This window comes from Tiliqua scincoides, chromosome 2 (assembly GCF_035046505.1).
Source record: "Tiliqua scincoides isolate rTilSci1 chromosome 2, rTilSci1.hap2, whole genome shotgun sequence".
NCBI classification, from domain to species: domain Eukaryota; kingdom Metazoa; phylum Chordata; class Lepidosauria; order Squamata; family Scincidae; genus Tiliqua; species Tiliqua scincoides.
This window is the reverse complement of record NC_089822.1, coordinates 103592732-103605117: the sequence shown is the minus strand read 5'-3', so window position 1 is coordinate 103605117 and position 12386 is coordinate 103592732. Positions and strand designations below refer to the sequence as shown.

The window sequence follows — 12386 nt, the reverse complement described above, 5'->3', positions numbered from 1 at the left end:
CCAAAATACCTGATGGTGCAAAAATCCAATATAATAATAATAATAATAATAATAATAATAATAATAATAATAATAATAATAATAATAATAATAATATAAACAAGACGACGAAACTATCTTACATTTCTGCTCTCTATCACAACCATGTAAAGCGTTGACCAAATATTTCACATTTCTAGATGCCAGAATACTGGGGTCTGTCTCTCACTTGTTCTTAAATATTTTTTTTTCCAAAAGTAATTTGAGATGGGATGGCTTTGTACAGCTCCATGACAAACATTTTGATAATTATTGTTAAGATACCACTTAGAGTCATTTTTTTAATGTTTCCAATAAGCAAAAGTAGATAAATAATTTTTTAAAATGATCAGACAGGAGCAAAATGAAAGCTGTTGTGGTTAAAGGAACTGCAGTCACTTGTGGCATTATGATTGCTTCAGAGTACAGTAATGGAATAATCTGCCCCCCCCCATCATACTCCCTCCTATTTTTATTCCTCTCTTTGGATTAACACACCATACCACCATTCAACAAAATACAATATAATGTGTATTTAGTTGCACAAGTTAGAAAGTGCATTTCAAGTGAGTTGTCTATTGGAAAGAAAGAAAGAAAGAAAGAAAGAAAGAAAGAAAGAAAGAAAGAAAGAAAGAAAGAAAGAAAGAAAGAAAGAAAGAAAGAAAGAAAGAAAGAAAGAAAGAAAGAACCAGCACAACCCGATGCAGAATTTTACATATCTCAACTCCTTGAAATAAATAGGCTTAAGCATATATATATATAACTCTACTAAAGATCAGGTTTTGTTTTACTTTTACTTATAAAAAATATTGTATCCCATTTTTCCAGATATGGTGTTCAAATTAACATCAGATTAAAATGATGTAATGGATGCTGACAAAAACAAAAGGAGAAAAACAGCAATAAAACACAAAGTCAAAGAATACAAATCCAATGAGTAGAAGGCTAAAAGTCCAATAAGCTAAATCCAAAGTTTTCCAAATGAGATATGTTTTTATTGTGCCGCAGAAAGACTTTAACTTAAGGGAAAATGAACCTGCCTTGGCAGGGTGTTCCCAAGTCTGGACACAGGCACTGAAAAAGCACTGCTTGGGACACCTCTGTGACATTGGTGACACCCAGAGAGGGGACTCCCCCCAAATATCTTAATAGCTGTACAGGCTCAAACTGTACTTACATCCATTTCATCTGAAAAGTTTGCTCTGATCAAATAAAATTCTTAATTGTCCACTTAAAAATAAATCCACACACGATGCTTTTTTTATTACACCGGGCTGTTGCTTTCTCCATATGGCAGGAAGACAAGGGGATTTGGCCTCTTCCCAAAGCTATTGGGGCCTGTTTAGCCAAGAATTCTGATAAAAGCATTATTACTGCAGCACTCTCTTTGTTGTTTTAGGCATACACATTGGTATAAAGGGCCTGTGGTATGGGTGATGTAGGACAGGAGAGCAAATGTTCTGGGTGACCTATGTGGTGATAAAGCTTGCATTCATTAGTCTTCTACAAAATCCTCACTCTGCCCTCCACAAACAACCAGGCACCAAGGAACTTCTCTCTCTCTCTCTCTCTCTCTCTCTCTCTGTGAGTGTGAGGGAGAGAGAGAGATGTTTTCAACTCTTCTTTTTTCCTTTCACCTTCAGGTTAACGATTAAACTTCCAATAACTGCACCATGTCCTTTTACAACAATCACAATCATGGTTCCCAATAATCTTTTTGTGCACCAAGAAACAGCTACAGCAATACTTTAAACTTCTATGGGACTGTACGTTCACATCCTGATTTTTAAAAAGCAAATACCGGTTGTACAAGCCACAGACAAACCTCCTCTATGTATCAGCCAATTAAATTTTGAATAAAAATAAAATAAAAGGACAATTCACTCCGTCATCCTTGGGATTCTTTCAAACATGATTGGCCAAAAATTAAAAATCAAACGTGTAATAATCATATAAGCTACCCACAAAGTTGTTAGAATCGGCCTTGGCATGTTTTGAATTGACTGTTTAATTTGCTTATGCATCTCAATGCACAAATTTGAGGATCTCCAATTAAGAACCTAATAAAAGTTAAGCTTTTAAAAATAATTGGGGATGAATTGATGATGAATGGTGGGGATGAATTATGTAACAATCTCTCTTGATCAATTTAATATTTGAAGAAAAACCAGCCATCTATCCTGAGATTCAGAAAGTCAAATAGACTGTTCACAAAGACATCAGTGCTAACCAATGATCAGAGGAGACAGTTCCAATTAAAATCTGTCATCATCTGCAAGTAAAGAATTAATCTGTTGCTGTGCTGATTAACTGGATTAGTACTTTCAGCTCTGGTTCCCCCTCCAGCCTCCTGGGTTGGGATATCTGTGCGCATGGAGGGAGCGGAGAGAAAGGCTGTGTGGAGTGCAACCTGACTTCCCAGATCAAATGTGCTTGGAATTCTTCCTTGTTTCCCTTCCCCATGGGAGCAATAAACAAACAGACAAATAGGCCGGGAACACTGTGAGGCAGCCACCCTAACCACCTGCTATGCCCCAACCAGCCTCTAGCCAGAGATCAGGTGGAAGAGTCAGAGGCCAAGCAGAATGGCTGTCGACTTTATAAATATCCCTCCCGCAGCTGCTAAAGCTGAGGTGTCAGGCTGAAGAGCAAGAGAGATTAATTTGGGCATATCTTGTAGTATTACAAGGATTGCTTAGACAGTTGTTGAGGGCTTTTTCTTTCCACATTATATTTTACATCTCAGGAAAGCCATCCCATGACTAAGAAATGCTGATCAGCACTACAGGATCAGGCCCATTTACAATACCAAGACACCCTACAAGAACACCCTACAAGACAGTCCTTTCACAGATATATGCAAGCTAAAACAGAAAAAAAAAATTAAGGTAAACTCAATTTATACTTGAAACTGATTCACGGCATTAATAACTGCAACTCCTCTTTTCTTATTAATAGCTCTAACACAGTCCAGTACTAAATCTGGATTAATAAATATAGACCAACTTGGAATACTCAGGTTTATAGAATCCCCTTTCTAGGTTATTATCTGCATATAAAAGATGAAAGGGAGCTGGACTGAAACCAAGAATGTACACCGGTTTGCCCAAACCTATGGGGTGCATGTGTGGATATTAACATGCATGATCCCATTGAAACAGCCCGCATTTTATTATCTAGAGCTGCGCATAACAGACTCACGGCCTGCTCCACAGCCCAGATAAACTGAAGCACTTGGACTGTGGCTGACAAAGACTATGATCTGAAGCATATGCACTAGGAAGTAGGCCCCAGTGATGTGCCTGGTGCTCGATTTCCTTAAATATGGCGGCCCTGAATTCCAATGGAGTCTCCTCCCAAATAATGTGGCAAGAGTTGGCGATATATAATTAAGCTTAAATTTTAGCACCTGGGCTCTGGAGCCAGTTAGAGAATAGTTATGTGCCCCAGACAGCAATGTGAAGGGGAAAGCCTTGAATTTAAGGTGACTGGTACCTCCACCCTGAAGGCAGTAAGGGCCTTTGATTCCAGAGGTATGTATCTCCAAGTCAGTGGGCTTAGAACTTAGGCAAGTCAACTCAGCCACATCAAACTAAATCCCATATTAGGGCTGCTGCATAAAATCCACTGATTTCCATTCCAGTTCAGTGTTTCTAGGGTAGCAGTTTAGCAGCGCGCATGCACTTAGAAGAAAACTGTTGATTCAAATGGAACTTTCTTCAGAATCCTTCTGCCTAGGGCAGCACAATTGCATAAGGATCAAATCGCTCACCTTAGCTGGGTTGTGGTTTGAGCTGCATGGCCACAGCTGATCACAGCAGTTCTCCAACTGCAGGGCAAGCCCTTTTGGGGGAGGTTTCAAGGGGGGGGGAGACAATTTCCAGCCAGGGATAGGACCCTGAGACATGTGGGGCCTTCCTCCCAACTAGCATTTTCCAAGAAATAGCCACATGATGAATGTGCAGGGCTCTGAGGATGAGGATCTGTGTGCCTGGGACTTCTGGTTCATGCTGGGTTCGGGACCACAAAGGGTAGTTTAGAAATAGACGCTGAGCAATAGCAGTTTGGGAAGCCCTTCTCGAACGCCATCAATCTCTCCCAGAACAGAAAGTAAGTTTTGTACCTCCTGAAAAGAACAGAAGCACACGCAGCAACATAGAAACATTGCTTGTATGTGTGCGTTTCTCGCAAAACACAGTGAGAGCCTCCCCCCACTACACATGTGCAAAGAAGCACAAGTATATTGTTGACTAGGTTTCCTTCCTCCTCTCCCCCTTATACATAATAAGGGCACTTCTGTGTTTTCAGTTCTGCCATAACCTGGAAGCAGAATCCAGTTGAAACCAGAAAAGTCTCTCCACTTGCAATTCCTCTTCAAAAGTGTTTAAATGAAAAATGTACCATAAGTGGACATAATGTTACAGAGGGAAAAAGCACATTCAGGACAGGAGCAGTTTCATTTGGATTTTTAACCCAAGGAGGCCGGGAAGCCTTTTCAAAGTCTGGTCATTCTCTCCAGGGTGAATGGGGTGCTTTTCCAGTCTCTCCAGCCTCCATCCCACCCCTGGGCCTCTTCGCCTGAGAATCCATCTGCGTGGAACTGAACTGGGTGGGTTCAGCAGGACAATCCAGAGAAAGAAAGGCATGAATAAGACCCCAAGCAGGGTTGCCTCTTTCTAACTGGAGAGGGATCGCTGCCCTTTAGACGTCCTCGCCCCTTCTGCAAATGCAAAAGTCCCCAAGCAGAGGCAAGGCTTGAGCAAAGGCCTGGAAGAAGCCACCAGCTGGCCTGCCTAGGAGCCTTGAGAAGCAGCCCTAGCCCAGATGAACAGCCTTTAGGCCTGGGGAGGAGGGCAGCAGAAAGCTCCAGGGCACCAAGCAAGCTCCCCAGATTCCACCTGGTGTCTTCGATGGCCATCCCACCTAGGATCCCAGAGCACCTGTCCCTTCCAGGATCTCGGAAGGGCCTGAGCCCACCAAAGGCGAAGGGGAGGTTGGAGAGCCGGAGGGTTCAGAGCAACTAGGAGGGGGACTACGGAGGCCTGGAGCGTGAGGAATCACGCTTCCTCAGAGGAGGAAGAGCCCCGCTTTCCTTTAGAAATAGTTCTTTTAATCATAGCAATGAGAATTTCCCCCCATGGATTGGTTTCAGTAGTGAGCACTTTTCATTGCTTGGCTAAGAATGAAACATTCCCCATTGCCCTCATGGTTTTAGGTTCTGAACCGGGAAACTTCCTCGAGTTTTGGTTAATTTTCTTACAATAGTTCCATGCAGCTCTTAAGCATAGTGAGGTTGGGCCAGAAACCTTTTTAAGATCTTGCTTTGTAAAGACTTTTGTCTGTTTTAATGGATCATTACCGTGTAGTTAGTTCATTCCTTCCAAATGAACCCGCGGTCAAAGTCAACTGGGTGCCGCTTTGCATACGAGATGGCAAAACAGTGCTGGATTTGGACTTGCAAAGTGTGTCGATGGCTCTAGGATCTGGACAAGGACTTCGATGTGCTTTGTTGGGTCAGGCAGAGGCGGGAAGAAGATTCCAGCTCCAGAACAAAAATCATTTTCATTTTTGGGTGGGAGATTTTAAATCTAAGCCCCTGGAATTCCTGGGGGAGCATCCCAAAAGCTTTGGGGGACTCAGAGCCCAAGCCTATGCATGTCTACTCAGAAGTAAGTCCCGTTATAATCAATGGGGCTGACTCCCAGGAAAGTGTGGAGAGGGTTGCAGCCGTAGGGCCCAATCCTATCCAATTTTTCAGTGCTGGTGCAGCCGTGCCGCTGGAAAGTTGGATAGGATTGGACCCACCGTTACAAGTCGCCCGGGTCCCAAATGCATTCATCTCCTGGTCTCATTGGTTTCCAACTTCTCCATCAGCGTTCAGGGACAATTGACTGAAACTCAGTCTTGCAAAACAGCCTGTACAGCCACAGGTTGTAATGACTTTATCACCAGGATATGGGTGCAGGGTAGGAGAGGGGGGTACAGCCAGTCCCTACTATTACTTCTGAATTTTAATTTTCATCTTTTAAATCAAACACGGCAAATATTAACCATTTACAAATTGTTAATAGAAGTCGAGAAGATCACAGGAACTCAATATATGCGAGTCCGTTCACTGCAAAGGGCTGGGACCCTAAGCGGTCCCAGCGAGCTCGGTGGTGCAGACTAAATTCAGAATAAACCTGCCAGGGCTCAGTATACCAATCAGTCTGGGATAAAAATGTATTTCAATTACGATCCGCCGGGAAATGGAACATCCAAGGGGATTAGGCCCCTCTGTGTTCCCGGAATAAGGCTGCGATCCTTTCCTGGGAGTAAGCCCCACTGACTATAAAGGAACTTACTTCTGAGTAGATATGCATAGGATTGGACTCTAACTGGGCTGACTCTCCTATGGCCTTTAGCTGCTGCAGCACAGCCCAGGTTAGGAACCATCTCTTCCATAGAAAAATATCCTCTTTTGCTAGAGGAGACAGGGAAGCAGACAGCAGGATCACTTCAATGCCGGATTCTGTGGAAAGGGTTCCCCTGAGATCATCCATCCCTCCAACAGAGCACTCTTTCCTCCCTCATGAATTGGGGCAAACCATTTTATTAAGAAACGGTTGATTTATTTTTTTAAAATGTATTTAATACATTAAAATACATTCATTCGTTTAATACATTAATGTGTTTCAATGCATTATTTTTAAGGCACTGTATACCGTAAGTTTTTAAAACTTAAATAAATTAAAAAAAATTATTCGTTGACTTAAATAAATAAAAATAAATACCAAATGGATGTCCAGGTTAATGGAAAATTTGACTTTGCACAAAGTAAGGAAAAAGAAATTTCAGTTCGCCCAGACACACACACACACACACACACACACACACATTATGGTTTGGCCAATTTCAGATTTTCATTTGACCCCAACAAGCGCGATGCTAAAATCTCTTGTGCTTTGATTACCTTTCTAATAACAAAACCACCGTGATTCTAATTATTTATAAGTGGATAGATTTTGCGAGGAGGAGAACCTCTCCGCTGTTAGGGAGGCCTTTCTGACAATGCTTTTGTAGGGAGAATATATTAAATAGCAGGAGCACAGAGAAGCGGATCCACTCTGTGTTTTTGTAGGGGGGGTCTTCACATTCCCTGCTGCACTCTGAAGGCGCTGAGCATTGTCCATCCGACCTGTCCAGCTCAGAAGTCCCATCAGCCTGCTGCAGGCCCCGGTTCAGGGCAGAGCTTCCTTCCTGGAGCAGGACAGGACCAGAGGACTGGACTAGAGGGGAACCAGGTCGGGCATTGCCCACCCGGAGTCAGCAGTTTGCCCACCCTTGCATTTATGGATCTTTGATGTTTCTCCATACTTATCCTTTAATTTTGCCCACCAGTATAGATACCTGACATAATTGCCCACCCTGAAAAAGTAGTCGCCCACCCACATCTAGACTATGGGCCTGTCCCTGGAGATCATGCCCAGCGTCCTCCGTTGCCCCCCCGCCCATCTTGCATTTTTGCAGCCCCAGCAGCTCCCAGGACGGGACCCCATCTGATCCACGCAACCTTGCGCCAGCCAGCTGGGCTCAATCATGCCTCTAGTTTTAACTCACCGAACTTATACCAGAGCGACAGCCCAATCCTATCCACCCTTTCCTGGGAGTAAGCCCCATTGACTCTAATGGGACTTACTTCTGAGTAGACATGCTTAGGATTGGGCTCTTGGGCTGCAATCCATCCACACTTTCCAAAGAGTAAGCTCCACAGAACGCAATGGGGCTTACTTCAGAGTAGATATGCATAGGATTGTACCCTTAGGCTCCCAAGGAGCTAGGCGTGGAGACCTCCAGCGAAGCTCAGTCCTTCCCCGTCCCCCAAATTCCCTGCTTGGAGCTGGAGGAGACCCCACGCCAGCCCAGCGCCCCCCCTTGAGGTGGCCCCTTCTCATTCCAGGTGAGGCTTGCCTGGGTGTCCGCTCTATTAATAGCCCCGGGGCCAGTCTATTCCTGGCCCGCTGCTGCTCACAGGCTGGCACGCAGGGCGCCCTGAAAGAGTCGCGAGGAGCGCTCCCCGTCCTCAGGGCAACTCTCCCCACCGCCCCGCCCCAGATCCGAAGACAGCGAGCCGGAGGCACTGGGAAGAAGGAACAGCCCGGACTGCCAGGCTCGGAACACTCTCCACCCGCGATCACAGCCACCCGCGGCGCCCGCTGCAAACAGAACCACACCCACAGCCCAAGCCTAGGCGTGTCTCCTCAGAAGTAAGTCCCACTGTGTTCAAAGGGGCTTACTCCCAGGAAAGTATGGACAGGATTGTAGCCTCCGTTACCTAGGGGTGTCCCAGCGCCCAGTGAACCTGAAACCAACCATCGCGCCCCGTGTGCACTGTAGGATCGAACCCTCCACAGGCCCACTCCTAGGCGTGTCTACTCAGAAATAAGTCCTGTTGTATTCCAACGGCTTACCCCCAGGAAAGTGTGGACAGGAGGGCAGCCTGCGAGCCCAATCTCATGCCTGCCTACCCAGAAGAAAGTCCCATTATAGTCAGTGCAGCTTTCTCCCAAGAAAATGTGGAAAGGGTAGCAGCTTTAGAGCCCAAGCCTACGCGTGTCTACTCAGAAATAAGTCCAGTTGTGTTCAATGGGTCTTACTCCCAGGGAAGTGTGGCTAGGATAGCAGCCTTAAAGCCAATCCTATCCCTGCCTACCCATAAGTAAATCCTATTATAGTCCATGGGGCTTACTCCCACGAAAGTGTGGATAAGATCGCAGCCTCAGAACCAATGGTATGCCCGTCTTCCCAGAAGTAAGTCCCATTATAGCCGGCGGGGCTTACTCTCACGTAAGTGTGGATAGGATTGCAGCCTTAGAGCACAATCCTACGGCTGCCTTCCCAGAAGTCAGTCCCATTATAGTCAGTGGGGCTTACTCCCAGGGACGTGCAGCTAGGATCGCGGACGCCACCTGCGGAGCGGCTCCCCCCCCCGTGCAGGGGGTGCCCTCCGGCGCGCAGCCACTCACCAGCGTGGAGGTCGAGGCACTGGGCGGCGGCGTCGTCGGCGTCGGGGCTGAGGCTCTCCATGGACAGATCCAGGCCGCCCTTGTCGTCCCAGTCGCGGAGCTTCCTCTTCTTGTGGGAGCCGATGAGGGCCTCCACGGAGAAGGCGTGGGCGCGGGAGCTGAGGGCCACTGCCGAGCGCCTCCTCTCGCTCATCTTCGTCCCGGGGCAGCCGCGGGGCTGGCTGGGCGGAGGACGGGGCTGCTGCAGGGCCCGCGGAGGCAGAGGCCGCCCCGACGTGAGCGCTACGCGGGCTCCTGCGCTCTGCGCGTCATCTTTTCTGGGCGTCCCTCTGAAGGAGCCCAACTCCTGGGGAACTTTTCCCCCCTCTTGCCTCCCTCGCCTGCCCGGGCTCGGCTGCCAGCGCCTGTCGGGGTGGGGGGAGCCCGGCGCTCCCTGCCCAATAGGAAGGCGGGGAGGCCGCAGACCTGGCGCCGGAGCCAATGGCGACGGGGCGGGCCGGGCGCCCGGGCTGCTGCTCCCGCTTGCCTACTCCAAGAGAGGCGCGCGCGGAGTTAACTCTTTGCAAGGCGGAGGAGGCAGAGCCCCCCCTCCAGCCTGACCCAGATGCTGCTCCCTCCCCCCTCCCCCCCCCCAAAAAAAGATGGAGGGCTGCTTGGAGAAAATCCTAAGGTAGTTTTCCACTACTCCCCAGTGCCGCTGCTGCTACCTTGGTTCTCCAAAGCATTTGCACGTCCATCACGCCCCTGAGTTGGGAGAGGTCTCGAGAAGGCACTTGGTGCAAACATCTGGTCTCCTGGTGGGGAGGAAAGGGGGAGGGAAACTCCCAGCGTGGGATTCACAGTTCCAGGCAAAATCCTATTAGGATCTACCCTAGAGCCCAATCCTATACATGTCTACTCAGAAGTAAGTCCCGTTAGAGTCAATGGGGCTTACTCCCAGGTAAGTGTGGATAGGATGGCAGCCCTCATCCGTAGTGCCTGCCATTGGACTGGGCTCCAAGGTTTTGTGTGCTCTAGCTTTTCCTTTTCGAAAACGCCTTTCTTCGTAGACCTTGGGTGAGATGGGACCCGCAGGTTAAAATTCCGTGTAGCAGGGGAGGAGATCCGGTTCGAAAAGCAGACACCGGTCTATAGAAACTTATATCAAACTTATAACGTGTCTGTAGAAAAAATATAGAAACTTTTTTTCAGGTGTGTATCCAGAAAGCACAATTTAACAAAATAGGCAGGTATCTCAACAGATATGTGAATATTCATATACGTATTATAATTATATTATATTATATAGGTCCGATTATTTCAGAATATGTGCCATGCACTGTCTCTAATTTGTAAGAGAATGTAGTATCACAGGAGATTTTTTTTTTTCCTTGCATCCTGACACATAATCCACTATATGTGTAGATCACGTGGAGTGTTCTTTCTCTCTGCTTAAAATACTCACGTTGCTTTAGCATAAACTTAAAGCGATTTACAATTTAAAGCAACAAAAACGTGGGCACAATCCGGCCAAAGTAAAATATTGTACGCCTTCCACTGATTTCAGTGATCGAAATGAAGAATGTTACAGACTGGTGCAACTCTTATTTAAGAGTAAATGCCATTGAAATGGGTGCGTAAAACCGTAGTAAATCTTTGCAATCCACAGGACCTTAAAAGGGTACCGTTCACCTGGGATTAAACCCCGATTTTCACAGTGGTCGTTATTTAGTGATCAGTTACAGGATTCCGCGTGTTTGTACTTACTCGAAGCAGAGATTTGTGTAGAACAATTTTCTATTTATTTTCTACATTTAAATGTGCGTGTGAGTTCGCACGCACTGGAACCAGAGAGTTGTATAGAACAATTTTCTCTATCTATCTATCTATCTATCTATCTATCTATCTATCTATCTATCTATCTATCTATCTATCTATCAACATTGTGTGTGTTTGCAGGCGAGCACTGGAAGCACAGATTTGTATAGAATTATTTTCTTTCTATCTATCTATCTATCTATCTATCTATCTATCTATCTATCTATCTATCTATCTATCTATCTATCTATCTATCTTTAAAGATTGTGTGTGTCTGTGTGCGAACTGGAAGCAGAGGTTTGTATACAATAATTTTCTATCTATTTCTATATTTAAACACTGCGTGTGTGTACTCGAAGCAGAGATGTGAATAGAACAATTGTCTATATTTAAACATTTTGTGTGTGTATGTATTGTGTGTGGGTGTGTACTTGAAGGAGAGATGTGTACAGAACAATTTTCTTATCTATTTTCTGTATTGGAACGTTTTATTCGCGTCAGCTGGCTTATTTGCGGAGACAGAAATAAAGAAAGTGGGCCCAGAGTCATGGTCCCTTTTCGCTACTTGGTGAACGACGGGATGCTGTCCACCCGCACGGGAACACGCGTGGATCGGAAACCGAAGCGTCCTTTCCGCAGCTGAGTAGACGGGGCCAGAGATCATTTGCAATGGGCGCTCCTGGTGGATGCTGCTCGCGGCAGGAAGAACGTGTGTGTGTGTTTGGGGGGTGGGGGGGAGAGCTTGTGGCGAGGCGGTGCATCTGAGCACCAGAACCCTCTCTGCAGGTTTCAGGGGGTCTTTAGTCCCACCGATCCCCACGAACAGCAGCTCTCTCGCCCTGCTACAGCCTCTGGGCGTAAAGACACAAGGCAGCAGGCGCATCGCAGGATCCTCCGTCATCCGACGGGCTGGGAAGAAAGGCAAGGCCCCTTGAAACTGCGGCCAGGCCAGCACCGGAGGGGAGAAGCCCAGTGGGGATCAGGTAAGGCCCGGGAACTGGCTGCGCCTTCCGGGGGTTGGGGAGAGGGTGCTGGAAGCGGACAGGTCCCAATCCTCGCCCGCGCAAGGAGGGCTTCTCTCGTCCTTTTAGGAGCCACTCCTCGAACATCTGCAGACACGTTCCCAGGAAAGAGCCGCAGGAGGGGAGCGCTCCTGTCCTCTGCTCCCAAATCAGCCACTTAGGCTACAATCCTCTACACACTTACATGGGAGTAAGTGGGGCTTACTTCTGAGGAAACTTCATTGAACTCAGTGGGGCTGACTTCTGAGTAAAAATGGAACTCGGTGGGGCTGACTTCTGAGCAAACAACATTGAACTCGGTGGGCTTACTTCTGAGTAAACTGTTAGCCACTACGCTCCAGGAGCAGCAGCAGGAGTGCCTGCCCCGATTTTTTTGCTCGGTTATGGTGGAAATTTTTCCAAAGCAATTCCGAGGCTTGCTTTGGGAGGCGATAAGGGGGGGGGCTGTTTCTTGGCCCCCTCCCCCCCCTTTGTTTCCTGAAAATGTTACAGGAGCTGCGCGGAACCAGGAGCAGAAGCCGCTTTTTCAAAGCCTTTTCGGAGC

General features: G+C 46.9%; 1 protein-coding gene across 1 annotated transcript in view; it reads right to left on the bottom strand.

The window, feature by feature from the left end:
* TBX15 (T-box transcription factor 15) overlaps nt 1-9216 on the bottom strand; it is a 100432-nt gene extending 91216 nt beyond the window's left edge. Inside the window, exon 1 of the mRNA XM_066616244.1 lies at nt 9024-9216. Coding sequence (XP_066472341.1) covers nt 9024-9216 — 193 coding nt within the window. The remainder of the gene's footprint in view (nt 1-9023) is intronic.
* Between the last annotated feature and the right edge of the window lie 3170 nt (nt 9217-12386).